Source organism: Halichoerus grypus, chromosome 7 (genome assembly GCF_964656455.1).
Source record: "Halichoerus grypus chromosome 7, mHalGry1.hap1.1, whole genome shotgun sequence".
NCBI lineage: Eukaryota > Metazoa > Chordata > Mammalia > Carnivora > Phocidae > Halichoerus > Halichoerus grypus.
This window is the reverse complement of record NC_135718.1, coordinates 155,638,041-155,655,228: the sequence shown is the minus strand read 5'-3', so window position 1 is coordinate 155,655,228 and position 17,188 is coordinate 155,638,041. Positions and strand designations below refer to the sequence as shown.

At 39.0% G+C, this 17,188-nt stretch overlaps 1 protein-coding gene across 2 annotated transcripts in view; it reads right to left on the bottom strand.

Annotated features, from left to right (window-relative positions):
- Nucleotides 1-17,188, bottom strand: part of NUP210L (nucleoporin 210 like) — an 80,782-nt gene that overhangs the window by 48,610 nt on the left and 14,984 nt on the right. For both annotated transcript variants that reach the window (XM_036086758.2, XM_078078625.1), the window contains exons 8-14: nt 14,327-14,395; nt 13,436-13,542; nt 12,635-12,775; nt 10,539-10,676; nt 8,960-9,115; nt 5,732-5,930; nt 3,568-3,713 (exon numbers count right to left, since the gene is read on the bottom strand). In XM_036086758.2, coding sequence (XP_035942651.2) covers nt 3,568-3,713; nt 5,732-5,930; nt 8,960-9,115; nt 10,539-10,676; nt 12,635-12,775; nt 13,436-13,542; nt 14,327-14,395 — 956 coding nt within the window. The remainder of the gene's footprint in view (nt 1-3,567; nt 3,714-5,731; nt 5,931-8,959; nt 9,116-10,538; nt 10,677-12,634; nt 12,776-13,435; nt 13,543-14,326; nt 14,396-17,188) is intronic.

Sequence of the window (17,188 nt, the reverse complement as noted above, 5' to 3'; positions counted from 1 at the left end):
TTCTGGGTATTAATTTTGTATCCTGCAACTTTACTAATTCATTTATTACTTCTAGTATTTTTTGGTGGCATCTTTAGGATTTCCTATGTGTTGTATCAGGTCATCTTCAAAAAGTGATAGTTTAACTTTTTTACCAATATGGAAGCTTCTTGTTTCTTTTTCTTGTCTGATTGCTATGGCTAGGACTTCTAATACTACGTTGAATAAAAGTGGTAAGCGTGGGAATCCTTCTCTTTCTCTGATCTTAGAGGAAAAGCTCTGTTTTTCACCGTTGAGTATGATGTTAGCTGTAGCTTTTTCATATATGGTCTTTTTTATGTTGAGGTATGTTATCTCTATACCCATTTTGAGAGTTTTTATCATTAATGGATATTGAATTTTGTCAAATGCTTTTTCTGCATCTGTTCAAATAACCATGATTTTTATCATTCATTTTGTTGATGTGGTATATCACACTGATTGATTTGTGAATATTGAACCATCCTTGCTTTCCTGGAATAAATCCCACTTGATTGCGGTGAATGATCCTTTTAATGTATTGTTGTATGTGGTTTGCTAATATTTTGTTGGGGACTTTTGCAGCTATGTTCATCTGTGATATTGGCCTGTAGTTTTCTTTCTTTTTTTTTTTTTTTTAAGATTTTATTTATTTATTTGAGAGAGAGAGAATGAGAGACAGAGAGCACGAGAGGGAAGAGGGTCAGAGGGAGAAGCAGACCCCCCAGCTGAGCAGGGAGCCCGATGTGGGACTCGATCCCAGGACTCCAGGATCATGACCCGAGCCGAAGGCAGTCGCTTAACCAACTGAGCCACCCAGGTGCCCTTTTTTTTTTTTTTTAAAGATTATTTATTTGTCAGAGAGAGAGCGAGAGAGCACAAGCAGGGGGAGCGGCAGGCAGAGGGAGAAGCAGGCTCCTTTGCCTAGCAAGGAGCCCGATGTGGGACTCGATCCCAGGACCCCAGGATCATGACCCGAGTCAAAGGCAAATGCTTAACCGACTGAGCCACCCAGGTGTCCCGTAGTTTTTTCTTTTTATTATTATTATTTTTAAAGATTTTATTTATTTATTTGACAGAGAGAGAGATAGTGAGAGCAGGAACACAAGCAAGGGGAGTGCAAGAGGGAGAAGCAGGCTTCCTGCCAAGCAGGGGGCCCAATGCGGAGCTCGATCTCAGGACCCTGGGATCATGACCTGAGCCAAAGGCAGACAGACGCTTAATGACTGAGCCACCCGGGCGCCCCTCATAGTTTTCTTTCTTTATGGTGTCTTTGTCTAGTTTTGGTATCAGGGTAATCCTGGCCTTGTAAGACATATTTGGAAGCCTTCCTTCCTTTTCTATTTTTTGGGATAGTTTGAGGAGAATAGCTATTAACTCTTCTTTACATGTTTGGTAGAATTCACCTGTGAATCCATCTGGCCCTGGACTTTTGTTTGTTGGCAGTTTTTTGTTTACCGATTCAATTTCATTACTAACAATCGGTCTGTTCAGATTTTCTATTTCTTTCTAATTCAGTTCTGGAAGATTGTATGTTTCCTTCTTTTTTTAAAGATTTATTTATTTTAGAGAGAAAGAAAGGGGTAGGGGGAGAGGGAGAGAGAAAATCTCAAGCAGACTCCCCACTGAGCTCAGAGCCTGACGTGCGGCTTAATCTCACAACCCTGAGATCATGACCTGAGCCGAAATCAAGAGTCGGACGCTTAACTGACTGAGCCACCCAGGTGCCCCAGGGAGACTGTATGTTTCTAAGAATTTACCCATTAAATGGATACTTTATTAAGTTAGCAAAGAACTTTTGTCCTAAAAATATAAAATAATACATCTATACACTTCATCCTATTTCTCAAAGAACTCTCACCTAAGAGGTATAGTCAAGACTGGTATTATTCACTCCAGTATACAGAGAAGTTGGATCCTATTACAGATGAGCAAACTTGTTTTAGGAGAATAAAGCATTATCAAAGGGTAGGTTATTTTCATGTGGCACACAGTGTCTATCTACAACAGTGACTAAGTTGCAACTTGAAGTAGAGTTGAGCGATCATTAAAAATATAAGCAAACCATGCCTTAGTATTTCTTCATTGAACTAGTCAATCATATTTATTATTGAATACTATTAAAATTAAACATTCCTATGTCTAATGGCAGTATTCTCTTAAATAATGTGTATATAATTCAATTCAACAAGTATTCACTGATGGCCCATTGGGGATATAGTAATAAAAAGACAAATAAGGTCTTGCCTCACAGTGGAGCTCACGGTTTGGGAAAGACAGATTTGAAGTAGGTAAAGAGTATAATGGGCATCACAAAAAGGCACAGTACAGTGTGCCATTCAAGCCTCTAATAGAAGAAATAGAATTAGAGGTTTCACAGAAGGCCTCCCTCAGAAAGCAGGACAGAGATTATTCCTTTTTCCTAGATACATAGTCCAAAATTAACCAGATCAACTGAATTGGACTGATATGTAAAAGGACAAATTGAGAACTATACCACATACTGAAACATAATATTGATAACAAAGGTAGAAAACACATATTCTTTTAAGCAGGTAAAAGGAAAAATATATGACCAAAGCACTACATAGAAAAGGAAAATCATCATCTTACTTCCTTTCCTTTAAGGGTGGTTTTCATCCAGGGGAGATATGATCTGTGGACACTCAATAAATACAAAATAAGGCTGGGAATAATCATAAAATAAAAAACCTAATGAAATGACAATGAGCCACAGCCAAGTACTTTCACTTAATTAGGTAACTAAGATGATTCATCCACTGAGAACAAATGAAATATGCTTGAACCGTATGTTTAATACTTATGCTACATAATGTGCAATAAGGCCAACTTAAAATGCAAATTTTAAAATTAATAACTTACCTTGCTTCTTTCATTAGTGTTAATTTTTCCCCCTATGGGTGCCTCCTTATCCCAGGAGACACTGACTCAGGATTTGTCAGTATCTATTAGCAAGAACCTGTAGACATCAATTTTAGTTCCTGAAGGATTCAAATATGAATGCATACCAGGCTCAACTTTTGTTTTGAACTGCCACCTGTCATAATGTCCCAATTATAATGGACCAATCCTTAAGGCCTTAAATAATGATTGTTATGCTGAAAATCCTTAAGTATAAAGGTTAAAGATGACTGATCTCCCCCTCTATGATAAAGTTTTCTTTCAGAGTTCTTCAAAAGAGGCCACACTAATATTCAATATCTTATTCAGGGTCGTGTTTACAGGGATATATACACATGTAAAAAATCAAATAGTACCTTAAGATTAGTGTACTTTATGTACCTTACTATACATATTTTATACCTCAATAAAAAAGAAGAAATAAAGGGGAATATCTAAAACTCGCTGATACAACTTAAAGATATTCTGTGGCAGAAACATGAGGGAGTAAACTCCCTGATACTCAGGTTTGACGACAGAGCTGGTAAATAAAGAGAACACAAATATAACTGATCTTTAATAGAAATCACAGATAGCTGGGAAGCCTCTAAGTGGATACAGTGGGTTCCATGAAAAGATATGCCAGTTCCTTACCATGAAATGTCTCACCTTTAGAGGTTCATAAGCAGCAAATGTGGCACTGCTCTCCAAGTACTCTTCCGACTCAGTCACACTCACTGTTACCAGGGTATGGCCTAGAGATTTGGCTGCTATATGTATACTAGAACAGTGTGTTGGCCCAGGTCTTTGAATACCTGCAAATCAAAAACATGACTTCATTAGGGTAATAAGCAGTCAGTTCTCAAGGGGATCAGTCTACAGAAATAGAAGAATTTTAGGGGCGCCTGGGTGGCTCAGCCATTAAGCGTCTGCCTTTGGCTCAGGTCATGATCTCAGGGTCCTGGGATCGAGCCCCACATCTGGCTCCCTGCTTGGTGGGAAGCCTGCTTCTCCCTCTCCCACTCCCCCTGCTTGTGTTCCCTCTCTCGCTGTGTCTCTCTGTCAAATAAATAGATAAAATCTTTAAAAAAAAAAAAAAAGAAATAGAAGAATTTTAATACATTAAAAAACATCTTAATCTTGCACACTACTAGGCCCCAGTTTATATCAAATTGATATAAAAATCTGTTCCTTCTATTAACAGATATATACCATGTAAGACACAATTTTATGTTCAGTGAGGATACAAATATGAGCCAAGATCCTAACTTCAAGGCATATATAGTTTAGAAGGGGAGAGTGAACATTTACATAAATGAAAGAATTTGTAGAAAATGATAAGCAGTATAGAGGTCTAGAAAACATAAAGATTACTTCTAGTTGGAGAGATCAAGGAAAATTTAGATATGTAGAAGATAGTATCTCAAACTGATGAATGAGCAAAGACAGAAATATAAATGAGATACACATGAGTATATGAAGGAGCTATACAGGAAATTTTAACTTAAATAGTCTGTTCCGCTGGAGCCATAATTAAAGGAAGCCAAAGTATGAAGTAGTATTTCTTTATGAAAAGTAGATTGGGTTATCTTGTAGAGACCTTGAACACTAAACTAAAAGGATTTCAGCTCTATTCCACTGGTAAGGAGAAACCTCTCACATTTTTTGAGCAAGAAAAGTAGTATTGAACGTGAGCTTCAGGGATGCTTGGGTGGCTCAGGCAGTTAAGCATCTGCCTCTGGCTCAGGTCATGATCCCAGGGTCCTGAGATCAAGTCCTACATCGGGCTCCTTGCTCAGCGGGGAATTTGCTTCTCTCTCTACCTGCCACTCCCCCTGCTTGTGCTTGCTCTCTCACTCTGACAAATAAATCAAAAAAAAATCTTAAAAAAAAAAAGTGAGCTTCATGAAGGTCCATCTCCTAGCCACGGATTATCAAAGGTGAGCAACAGTTAGGAGGATACTGTTATATTCTAGGTGAGAGATAGTGAGGGCCTAAAAATTAGGAGACACACCTTGAGAACTGAGAAGAGGAAAGAGATATTATATAGTATACTTAGTAAGGGCAAGGCAGAAGTCCATGTTATAGATGTATTGCGAGAATTAAAAGAGTTAATATATGAAAAGTATTCAGAATAGAGCCTAGCAAATAGTAAATGCTGAATCAATGTTATATGCTACTACTACTATTATTACTGATTAAAAAACAATGGTAATCACGATCACACACGATAATCAGTAACAGGAAATGATGTTAGTCTTTACAGATAGCTTGTTCACATTCTCCTTTTATTAGGAAAAAATACTCTTGGGCGCCTGGGTGGCTCAGTTGGTTAAGCGACTGCCTTCGGCTCAGGTCATGATCCCAGGGTCATGGGATCGAGTCCCACATCGGGCTCCCGGCTCAGCGGGGAGCCTGCTTCTCCCTCTGACCCTCTCCTCTCTCATGCTGTTTCTCTCTTGCTTGCTCTCTAATAAATAAATAAATAAAATCTTTAAAAAAAAAAAAAGAAAAAAATACTCTTTTTTTGAATAAATTTAATAATGGTACTATAGCCATCCTAGAAAGAGGTATGATATATTTAAAGAAAGAGGAAAAGAGCTCAATACCTTCATATGAGCTGAAGGAATGGCCACACTTCTTTGAACATGTTATTCAATTGCTGGGCTTTTGTTTCTAAATTACATTATAACGAGGTAGTTGACAGAACAAATAAAAGCATTGTAAAGAAAGGTAATATGTGAATTCAGACTATAATTTGTAGTTCCTGAATTAATGATTGGTCCTCTCATTCAGTGACAAAGAAAGGAGAAAATAAAAGGCCTACTCTTACCTTCCTTGAGAAGAGTAAAGACTCCTTGCTTATCCATGTTCAGATCCAACAATAAATGAGAGCAGTCTGTGAACATGATGACTTCTTTGTTCTCCTTCTTTACATGATACATTGCAATGGGGATTTCTATAATCTGGCCAATCTCCACATCAGCATGAAATGGTAACAGCTCCATTTTGTTCAGTTTCAGGACATATATCTGGAGATAAAAAAATTTAATCTTTCAAGAAAGTTATGTTAGGGGCGCCTGGTAGCTCAGTCAGTTGGGCATCTGCCTTCGGCTCAGGTGACAAAGGCAGATGCCCAACCGACTGAGTCACCCAGGAGCCCCACATTCCTTAAATATTTAAAGACATACATACATAAACATATATGTATGTTTTAAATACAAAAATATGTATCATATACCAAGTGTGTGTTGGGGGGTGGGTGCTGAGCATGTCACTCGTTTCCTTCCTTCATCAACTGATTCCTCTAAAGCATCTAACACCAAACAGCAGGAGTGTGGCAAATGATGGCTAGTGCCCAATTCTCTTAGTTTTTTACGTGAAGAAGGGTTTTTACATTCTTAAAAGGTTTTAAAATAAACAACAACAAAGAAGAATAGGAGAGTATATATGTGGTCTACAAACACTAACATATTTACTATCTCGCCCTTTACAAAGTTTGCTGACTTCAGATACAGAGCACTTCCTTTCTCTTGACATCTTTAAAAAAAAAAAAAATCTTTTGTCTTTGCTATAGATTGAATGTTTGTGTCCCCCCTCAAATTCCTATATTGAAATCCTAATCCCCCAATGTGATGGTTTTAGGAGGTGAGGCCTTTGGGAGGTGATTAGGTCATAAATGAAATTAGTGCCTTTATTCAAGAGACCCCAAAGAGCTCCCTAGCCCTTCACCATGTGAGGATACAGCAAAAAGACAGTCTTCCATGAATCAGGAATTTTCCCTCACCAGACACCAAATCTGCTAGTGCCATGATTTTGGATTTGCCAGCCTCCAAAACTGTGATAAATACATTTCTGTTTATATTCCACCTGGTCTGTGGTATTTTGTTATGGCAGCCCAAAGGGACAGTTTTTTTCTGTCACTTTCTATGCTTCTTCTGCTAGTTCATCTTGTTCTGCCTATGTCCCTTATAATGACACATAGTACTCAGAGTCTATCTTCTCTTCTGACTACATGCTCTTCCCGGGAAATCTTAACCAGTTCCAGAACTTCAATGACCAACCATATACTGATAATTCTAAATCTTTGGAACTTTTTCTAATCTTTCAGTTGTACTTCAGAGCCCTATTTCCAATTACCACCATTCACCCAGATGCTCCACAGGTGAATCACACTGAATGTATCCAAAACTGAATTCATCATCTTCCTCTTTTTCCTTTTCCTGTGTTTTCTATCCACCTAGCTGCCAAAGTTAGAAATGCCTGTATCTAAATCCTTCACTGTTGGGGCACCTGGGTAGCGCAGTCATTAAGCATCTGCCTTCGGCTCAGGTCATGATCTCGGGGTCCTGGGATCGAGCCCCGCATCGGGCTCCCTGCTCGGCAGGAAGCCTGTTCTCCTTCTCCCACTCCCTCTGCTTGTGTTCCCTCTCTCGCTGTGTCTCTGTCAAAAAAATAAATAAAATCTTTAATAAATAAATAAATCCTTCACTTTTCCCCAACCCACTGGGCATCAAATCTGACTATGTCTACCTCCAAAATAACCCTCCATTTTCCCTTTCTCTCTATTCTCAATACCATATTACTAGTTCAGGCTTCACTGGACACTTTGCCTTCCTTTCTCTATCAGTTGATTTTAGTCTACTAGTATACAACACCAGCAATTATCTTCTGTTCCTTCCTTTTTTTAAAAAATACAGTTGTTGTCTGACAGAAAAAAAAAAGATACTTTCTAAACACAAGATTTACAATATTATTAACCTTAAAAAAACCTGTATTGGTCTACAGTAGGGGATCAGCAAATGTTTTCTGGAAAAGGCCAGAGAGCAAATATTTTAGGCTTTGGGGACCACATGGTTTCTGTGGCAACCCCCAACTGTGTAGTTGTGGCTTGAAAGTGGCTAGAGACCATGTATAAATGAATGAGGTCAGTTGTGTTCTGATAAAACTTTATCAAAAAAACAGCAGGTTGACTGTGACTCTTAGGTCTTAGTTTGGCTCTATCTTTCAAAGTCTTGTTCAAGTTCTCATTTCTTCATAATAGTCTCTGATTAGTCACATCTACAAGGATTTTTATTTTATTTTATTTTTAAGATTTTATTTATCCATTTGACAGAGACACAGAGAGAGCACAAGTAGGCAGAGTGGCAGGCAGAGGGAGAGGCAGAGGGAGAAGCAGGCTCCTCGCTGAGCAGGGAGCCCGACGCGGGACTCGATCCCAGGACCCTGGGACCATGACCTGAGCTGAAGGCAGCCGCTCAACCAATTGAGCCACCCAGGTGCCCCAAAGGATTTTTATTTTATAAATAATACTTTTACTATACAATTTAAGTAGCTCTCAACCATATACTGCTTTAAAATAACTCACATCATTTCCTTAAAGTGTTACTTAACTTCATGTGACTCGATGTCCCATCAGAATTTAGATTCTTTAAAGCAGAGATGATGTGTTATGTTTCTGTGAATGCCCTGTGATACCTGGTGTGCTGGTAAATGTCTGAAGGGCACGCAGGAAATGTTAACCGGATGATAATAAAACACTCAGTTTTTCAGAGAACAACATACATGAACATATATTAGAAGTGGGGGAAAAACAGTAATGTGGTTATATAATATAGTGAAAAGGAGTTTTCAATCTTTAGAAACAGATTGACAAACAAATATGAGATCAGAAATAAAGTTACTATGAAGGTCATATATATGATAATGACAAAACATAATAACAAAAATAAATAATATTAAGTATTAAATATATTCCAAGCATCGAGGTAAAACATTATCTCATTTAATTCTGACAATAACACTTTGAGGTAGATATTATCATTATCCCCATTTTAGAGACAAGGAAACAAAAACACCCATTCAGTAACTCACTATTAAGTGAAGCAGGATTCAACACAGGTCCAGGAATATTTAAGGAAGATGAACTTCCAGACTGAATTTGAGCATCATTTTCAAATACCCAATTTGGACTAGAAAGATTTTTTAAACATGTTCTGTACTTAAATTTAGACAGCAATGTCTCAGGGGTTATAATAAGGTTCTTTGGAGAGTTGTTTACCTTAATTTCTCCATATCGAAAGGGATTTTGTACATCTCGGGCCAAAACAGTACTGTTCCCCCTGACCTGACCTGCAGTCACCACTCCTTTAGTGGTCACCATGGCCACTGTTTCATTAGAAGAGGTCCAAGTGAAGTTGCCACTGCCACCCTCTACCTGTGAAAAAATACAACTTTATATTTAACTGCCAAAGGAGGAAAATGGAATTTAAGTAAAGATGTAAAATCTGGTGAAATAAGAAATAAGAAATAGGGGCGCCTGGGTGGCTCAGTCGTTAGGTGTCTGCCTTCGGCTCGGGTCATGATCCCGGGATCCTGGGATCGAGCCCCACATCGGGCTCCCTGCACGGCGGGAGGCCTGCTTCTCCCTCTCCCACTCCCCCTGCTTGTGTTCCCTTTCTCGCTGTGTCTCTCTCTGTCAAATAAATTAATAAAATCTTTAAAAAAAAAGAAAGAAGAAATAAATAAGGTGCCTGGGTGGCTCAGTCAGTTAAGCGTCTGCCTTGGGCTCAGGTCATGATCCCAGAGTTCTGGGATCAAGCCCTGCACTGGGCTCCCTGCTCAACAGGGAGTCTGCTTCTCCCTCTCTCAGCTCATACTCTCTCTGTCTCTCTCAAATACATAAATAAAATCTTAAAAATAAATAATAAGATAATAATAAAACTATATAACAAATTATTTCTGGACATATTAAGAAGCTGTGATGCTGGGGTGTCTGGTCAGCTCAGTCGAAAGAGCATGTGACCCTTCATCTTGGGGTCGTGAGTTTTTTTTTTTTTTTTTTTAAGATTTTATTTATATATTTGAGAGAGAGAATGAGAGACAGAGAGCACGACAGGGAAGAGGGTCAGAGGGAGAAGCAGACCCCCCGCTGAGCAGGGAGCCCGATGTGGGACTCGATCCCGGGACTCCAGGATCATGACCTGAGCCGAAGGCAGTCGCTTAACCAACTGAGCCACCCAGGCGCCCATTGGGGTCGTGAGTTTGAGCCCCACGTGGGGTGTAGAGATTACTTAAATAAATAAAACTTTAAAAAAAAAAGAAACTGTAAGGGCGCCTGGGTGGCTCAGTCGTTAAGCATCTGCCTTCGGCTCAGGTCATGATCCCAGGGTCCTGGGATCGAGTCCCACATCGGGCTCCCTCCTCGGCGGGAGGCCTGCTCTCCCCCTCCCACTCCCGCTGCTTATGTTCCTGCTCTCGCTATCTCTGTCTCTCTCAAATAAATAAATAAATAAATAAAAAGAAAAAGAAACTGTGATGCTATAGTAAAGTAGCTAAATGGGCAAGGGAAACTGAAAGGAGGTTATGTAATTGGCAGTATCACAAAATGTCAAAAAGAGCACAAGGGAGCTTGACAAAAACTTTACAAAAGTCACAAGTAAGGGATATGAGGAAGAGAGAGAGTACAGCAAGTCTTGTTATGATGATAGTATTCAAGAACATGACTTAGTTATCACCAGAAACTGAATTATATTATTAGGATCAGGGGGAAATAAAAATTAACATTAACCAAATTTCAATAAATTAACAGAGAAACTGACTTATCTCTTTGTAAATCCTCATATAATAGGACACCATACCTGTACTTTATACCGATATAATATTCCCATAGGATGATGAGGAAATGCCAGAAAGTTGGGTGTAAGCTTGATGGGAAAATAAATCTTCACTTCTTGCTGATGTATGATTGGAAATTTTATAGGCTGAATATTTTTATTCTATAAGAGCAGAAAAAAAGGAGCAAAATAGATTTTATAAGGACTGTTTTTATAATCCATTTATATTCAAAGCATCAGCAAAATGGTGTGCTAATGAATTACTCAACCAGTTTCTTTCTATAAAAGAAGTAAATAAATGTTCCTATTCATTAAAGAAACACACCTACTATAGTTCAGTAATAATGAGGGGTGCCCGGGTAGCTCAGTCAGTTAAGTGTGTGACTCTTGATTTCAGCCAGGTTATAATCTTAGGGTGGTGTGATTGAGCCCCACGTCAAGCCCCATGCTCAGTGGAGTCTGCTTAAGGATTCTCTCTCCCCCAGCCCCTCATTTTCTCTCTCTCAAATAAATAAAAATCTTAAAAAAAAAAAAAAAGAACCATATGATCATTTCAATAGACACAGAAAAAGCATTTGAAAAAGTACAATATCCATTAATGATAAAAACCCACAACAAAGTGCGTTTAGAGGGAACATACCTCAACATAATAAAGGTTGTTTATGAAAAACCCACAGCTAACATCATCCTTAATGGGGAAAAACTGAGAACTTTTCCCCTAACTCAGGAACAAGACCAGGATGTCAACTCTCACCACTTTTTTTTTCCAAGGTTTTATTTATTTATCTGAGAGAGAGACAGCGCGAGCAGGAGAGTGCGTGCAAGAGAGCACAAGCAGGGGGAGCAGCAGAGGGAGAGGGAGAAGCAGGCTCCCTGAGGTGGGGCTCGATCCCAGGACCCTGAGATCATGATCTGAGCCAAAGGCAGACATTTAACCGTCTGAGCCACCCACGTACCCCTCTCACCACTTTTATTCAATATAGTATTAGAAGTCATAGCCACAGCAATCAGACAACAAAAAGAAATAACAGGCATCAAAATTGGTAAGGAAGAAGTAAAACTGTCACTATTTGCAGATGACATGATACTATATACAGAAAACTCGGAAGATTCCATCAAAAAACTTCCAGAATTGATAAATGAATTCAGTAAAGTTGCAGAATACAAAATCAATATATAGAAATCTGTTCATTTCTTGGGGCATCTGGGTGGCTCAGTTGGTTAAGTGTCTGCCTTCAGCTCAGGTCATGATCCTGGGTCCCGGGATCGAGCCCCACATCAGGCTCCCTGTTCAGCAGGGAGTCTGCTTCTCCCTCTGCCCCTCACTCCGCTCATGTTCTCTCTCTCTCATTCTCTCAAATAGATAAATAAAATCTTAAAAAAAAAAAAAAAGACACTGTGGGGATACTAAGAAATGGGTTTGAGAGATACTCAGAACTGACACGGCATTCGATATTGTACTGAATTGAATGTAGCAGGTGATGGGAAGGAAGGACCACCCTTGGGGTTTTATCTTAAACAACCAGATGAAAGGATCCATGGAGAAAAAGGAAGTCTGGGAGATGGAAGTAATTTGGCAGGCTATTAAAAACCAGAAACTCATGCATTTTAGAGACAGTAGAAACAGATTCATACTTTATCCTTTTACCCAGTAATTCCATTTCTGACATTATACCATATGAAAATTAACCAAAAGAAAAATAATTGTACAAAGAAACTCAGTTATGGCATTTACAAGAGTGAAAAATGGAAATAATGCAAAAAGTTCATTGTTAATGGCATGGTTAAATAAATTGATATATTAACCCTTTGGATTTTCGACTAGAAAGTACTCTATGTAAGCCTGACAACACATGGAAATGTGCACATGAAATAATTTTTTAAAGGAACTTCAAATGGTATATATGCACAATGACCACAAATGCAGACGTGAGCAATAACAAAGACTGCAGCAGAAAATCTGCACAGGTGTAAACCACCAAGTATACTGTCTATCAGTTTCTTTTTCATTTTTATGAAAGATAAAGCCGGAACATGCCATTTATCTGCCTACAAATCAACAAGTCAGCCAAGCCCCATCAGTGTTCTTGGGATTCAAAGACTGTCCTTTTAATTCCTACCTGGTAAATGATGGAAGTCAGGGATGCATTTATCACCACAACACCACTTTTCAGGGCTTTTACCACATGGTAAGATCCATTCACAGTAGTGAGCTGCTCTTCAAAGTATTCCCTTAGGAACTGGTACATAATCCTGAGATTCTGAAAATCAGCCCAATAGCAACACAAAACTGAGGAGATGTTTGTTTGTTTGTTTGTTTTTCCCCTAAAGCCATCTTAATCCCAAAGCATTAAAAAATAAATAAATAAAAAGTGTGGCTATGCACTCTGGGGATGAATAAAAACAAAACCTTAGTTCTTCTCATGGAGATCCTAAATTGGAAAGATGTAATTTTAAAATGGTACTTGAGAGATCCACTTAACGGCAAGTGATCAAAAAGAAAGAGTCAAAGTTTATATAAATTTTGGTATAATTTTTGCCATTCCATAAGTTGACATTTTTCAGGGAAAAAAACCCAAAAGGGCACTGGAGGGTGAGTGCAGCACTGTCGTCTGGGACTCCACTGTTCCTTGTACCACTGCCAAACAGGTGACCAGCTCTGAGGGAGTCCTAGAATGAGACATCCTCCAAAGCGTTTTGGCCTTCTCTTCAACTCTTTTATATAATTCTGACCAAATTATATATTTTACTTCCAGTTTAGCTTTCCTCAAGGACAGAACTAGTTAATAATCATAATAAAGTAGTAACTTTAAAAGTAAAGTCTGGAAGCAAAAGAAAAAAAGCCTTCCTAGCCAGAAAGGGTGGCCCACTCAAGAAGTTATCCATACACGGGGCTAGAAGAATACAAAAGAGACACTCACATCTGAAATATAGACCTTTGTACTGCTTCTATCAAACACTTCTACTGTAATGACATACACCTGTCCCACTTCTAGACTCCATCGGTCTCCAGGTTGAACTGTGAAATCTATACACAAATCAAGAAACAAAAATATCAGAAGAGGCCATTCATTTTCTACAATGAATTAAAAAATACAAACTTATAAAAACTATTCAGTGAGCAAAACTTGCTAATAGATGGAGATGATTTCCAAAGTTGATCCTTTAGTTCCATCAAATTGAATAATTTGGGATTCTAAAGATCCTGGCTTAACTTAGTTCATCTCAGGTATAAAGAAACACTCTCACTTACATCTGTATAGAAAACAAACTACAATATTGCTCATTCCTAATGTGTCAGGCAAGATTTGAGCTTCTTTCAGTCAGACCAGTTTCATATAACCTAAGGACATTAGTGTTCTTTTTTCTTTGTATAAAGTCTCTTTTTCTAACCCAACATTGTATCACATGGGTCTTCATATTTTTTCACAATCTGTTTCAAGATGCTTCACTCTTGCAGACAGCATGGAACCATAACAATGTGAGAAAACATGTCAAAGGAAGGTTAAATTTAAAGGTTCAAGAAGCACGCTGGTTTCTAATGCACTCATTTTAATGAAATAGTTTAAGCTGTTCAGCTTTCCGAAAATCATTCTCTGAAAATACCTAAAAATCCAGGGGTGCCTAGGTGGCTCTGTCGGTTGGGCAAATGATTCTTGATTTCAGCTCAAGTCATGATCTCAGGGTCCTGAGATCGAGGCTCGAGTTGGGCTCTGTGCTGGGCGTGGAGCCTGCTTAAGATTCTCTCTCTCCCTCTCCCTCTGCTCCTCTTTCCCCCACCTCTCTCTAAAAATAAATAAATAAATAAATACCTAAAAATCCAGGCTCTACAACATATATGGTGCAATTTGGGAGTCCAGACACAGATCGCATATGGACATCTTAATTTTTGGTTAAGGAAATCATATGAACCAGAGTTGGGTGAAAAAAGAAATGTGAGCTACCAAAGAAAAAAAATAATAAATGCACAAACAGAAACAAACAAAAATCCTATCTTTTATTATCCTTTGGAAAGCAAAAACTTAAATGTGTACACTTCTGAGAAAAGTCTGAGGGACTCAGTCATAATAGGAATCAGGTATTCTTGAATTTCAAATTTAAGGAAAATGGAATGATAGAAAAAAGATCATGCTCTATGCTTTTAATATTCATTTAGCTGTAGAACTCTTCCTCCAAGTAAATTCTTATATAAGGGGCCCATTATGGAAAGCAGGACAAAGTGGCATCACTCTGGCTGTTGAAATGAACAGTGGTGGATGCCTGGGTGGCTCAGTTGGTTAAGCGACTGCCTTCGGCTCAGGTCATGATCCTGGAATCCTGGGATCGAGTCCCACATCAGGCTCCTGGCTCAGCGGGGAGCCTGCTTCTCCCTCTGACCCTCTCCCCTCTCATGCTGTTTCTCTCTTTCTCTCTCTCTCAAATAAATAAATAAATAAATAAAATCTTAAAAAAAAAAAAAAGAAATGAACAGTGGTGATGAAGAGGGAGGAGGGGTATGACTTGCCATCTAGCCCAGCAATTTGCCTTGGGCTCTGCAAACAGTTTTAAAAATCACTAGTTGATGGGGCGCCTGGGTGGCTCAGTCATTAAGCGTCTGCCTTCGGCTCAGGTCGTGATCCCAGGGTTCTGGGATCGAGCCCCACTGTCGGGCTCCCTGCTCAGCAGGGAGCCTGCTTCTCCCTCTGCAGCTCCCCCTGCTTGTGTTCCCTCTCTAGCTGTCTGTCTCTGTCAAATAAATAAATAAAATCTTAAAAAAAAAAAAAGAAAACACTCATTCAAAGTACACTAATTTAAGAGTTGTAGTAATTCAGTCATGTGCTAGATTACAATTTACCACTACAGTAATCCATCGTGATAATGGAAGTAAAATAATATTTAATCCACTTGAGGGATCAAACTTTCAAAACTGCCTCAATATTCCAAATGAGCTATTGATATATATACAATTGATATATCAATTAAAAATTACTTTTATGTAGTCATTAAAGCAAATCTTGGAGAGACCGTACAGGCACCTCTGTACCAGTCTAGGTTTGGTTCTGATATGTACTCTAATACAACATTCATAAAATGTAAGAGCTAGAAGGAAATTCAGAGACACAACATTCCCTCCACTTTACAGATGAGGAAGCAGATCTGGATAGATCTCTAAACGAATTCAATCCTCCTTTGTCAGAATAAGAGATCTTCCACCTAATCCTTCCATCTGTTCTGCATCTCATTTTCTCTTGCCCCTCAGAAACCTTGTTGCATCATCAACTAACCCTCCTTTCTCCCATATCTCTGCTCTTTCTCTGTTTACTTACAGACATGTTCAAGTTTCTCTTCTCCTAAAAAAGTTCTCACATCTTGGGGTGCCTGAGTGGCTCAGTAGGTTAAGTGTCCAACTCTTGATTTCGGCTCAGGTCATGATTTCAGGGTCATGAGACTGAGCCCCGCCGTGTGGGCTCTGCACTCAGTGTGGAGTCTGCTTAAGATTCTCTCCCTCTGCCTCTGCCCCTCTCCCCCCCTACTCATTCTCTCTCTCTCAAATAAGTAAAATCTTGAAAAAAAAAAAAAAAAAAGAATTCCTCTTTTTCCATATGAACCTTAAAAGCTGGCATTACACAGTCTTTGGTCCTCTTCTCCTCTCACTCTATATACTCTCCCTAAGTGATTTTTGTCTGCAACAGCTTCAACTATCACCTATCTACAAACTGATCTCTCAAATATCTATCTTTATCCTGAATCTTTCTCCTCCAGATGCATAGTAAAAATATCTGCTGGGGGCACCTGAGTGGCTCAGTTAAGTGTCTGCCTTCACTCGGGTCATGATCCAGGCCCTCTGTCCCTCCCCCTCCTTCATGATCTCTCGGGCGTGAGCTGTCTCACTCTCAAATAAATAAAATAAAATCTTTAAAAAAATAAAAATAAAAATACCTGTTGGCATGTCTATCCCACAGGTACTTCAGGTTAACTTGTGAAAAACTAATCTAGTTTTCTTTTCCCTTAAACCTGCTGCTTCTCTGGTTCTCTACCCAATCTCTGTGAACAGTACCCACCAGCCACTATGGTGCTGGAAGACACTATGGTGCTGGAAGGTGTGGGAAGAAATTGTGAATAGTCACCATCCATATCCTCAAGGGAGACATGTAAATAGATAAATATATTTTAATATCTACTACTTTGGAATAAATAACAATATGAACTGAGAATATGAAAAAAAAAAAAGGTCATATAGTGTGCCTGGGGAATTTGGGGAGTACCTGACACACAGCTGGGGCTCAGATACTGAATGACTTAGTTTGTTTTGTAGGTACTACATCCTATCTGTTGACCAATGTCCTATGCACCTTAAAATGACTAAGAAACAAACAACTTTGGACCAAAAACCCTCCTTAATATGTTTTAGACAAGTAATATAAATAGTAACTAATATGATTATACAAGGAATACTGTACTTTTCTAGCCTACTAGGTGCCACATAACTTACTCCCTCCCCTACTCTACCACCTCTCCTTCTTTCCCCTGATTCTCGGCACTTCAGCCTCAATGCTTTCTTTGCCCGTCTTTAAACATGCCAGACATGCTCCTGCTTCACAACCTTGGCGATTGCTATTTCCTCTTCCTGGAGCTCTTTCACCCAGGTATCTGCATGACCCACTGCTGCAGTGGCCTTATCAAAAAAGACTTCC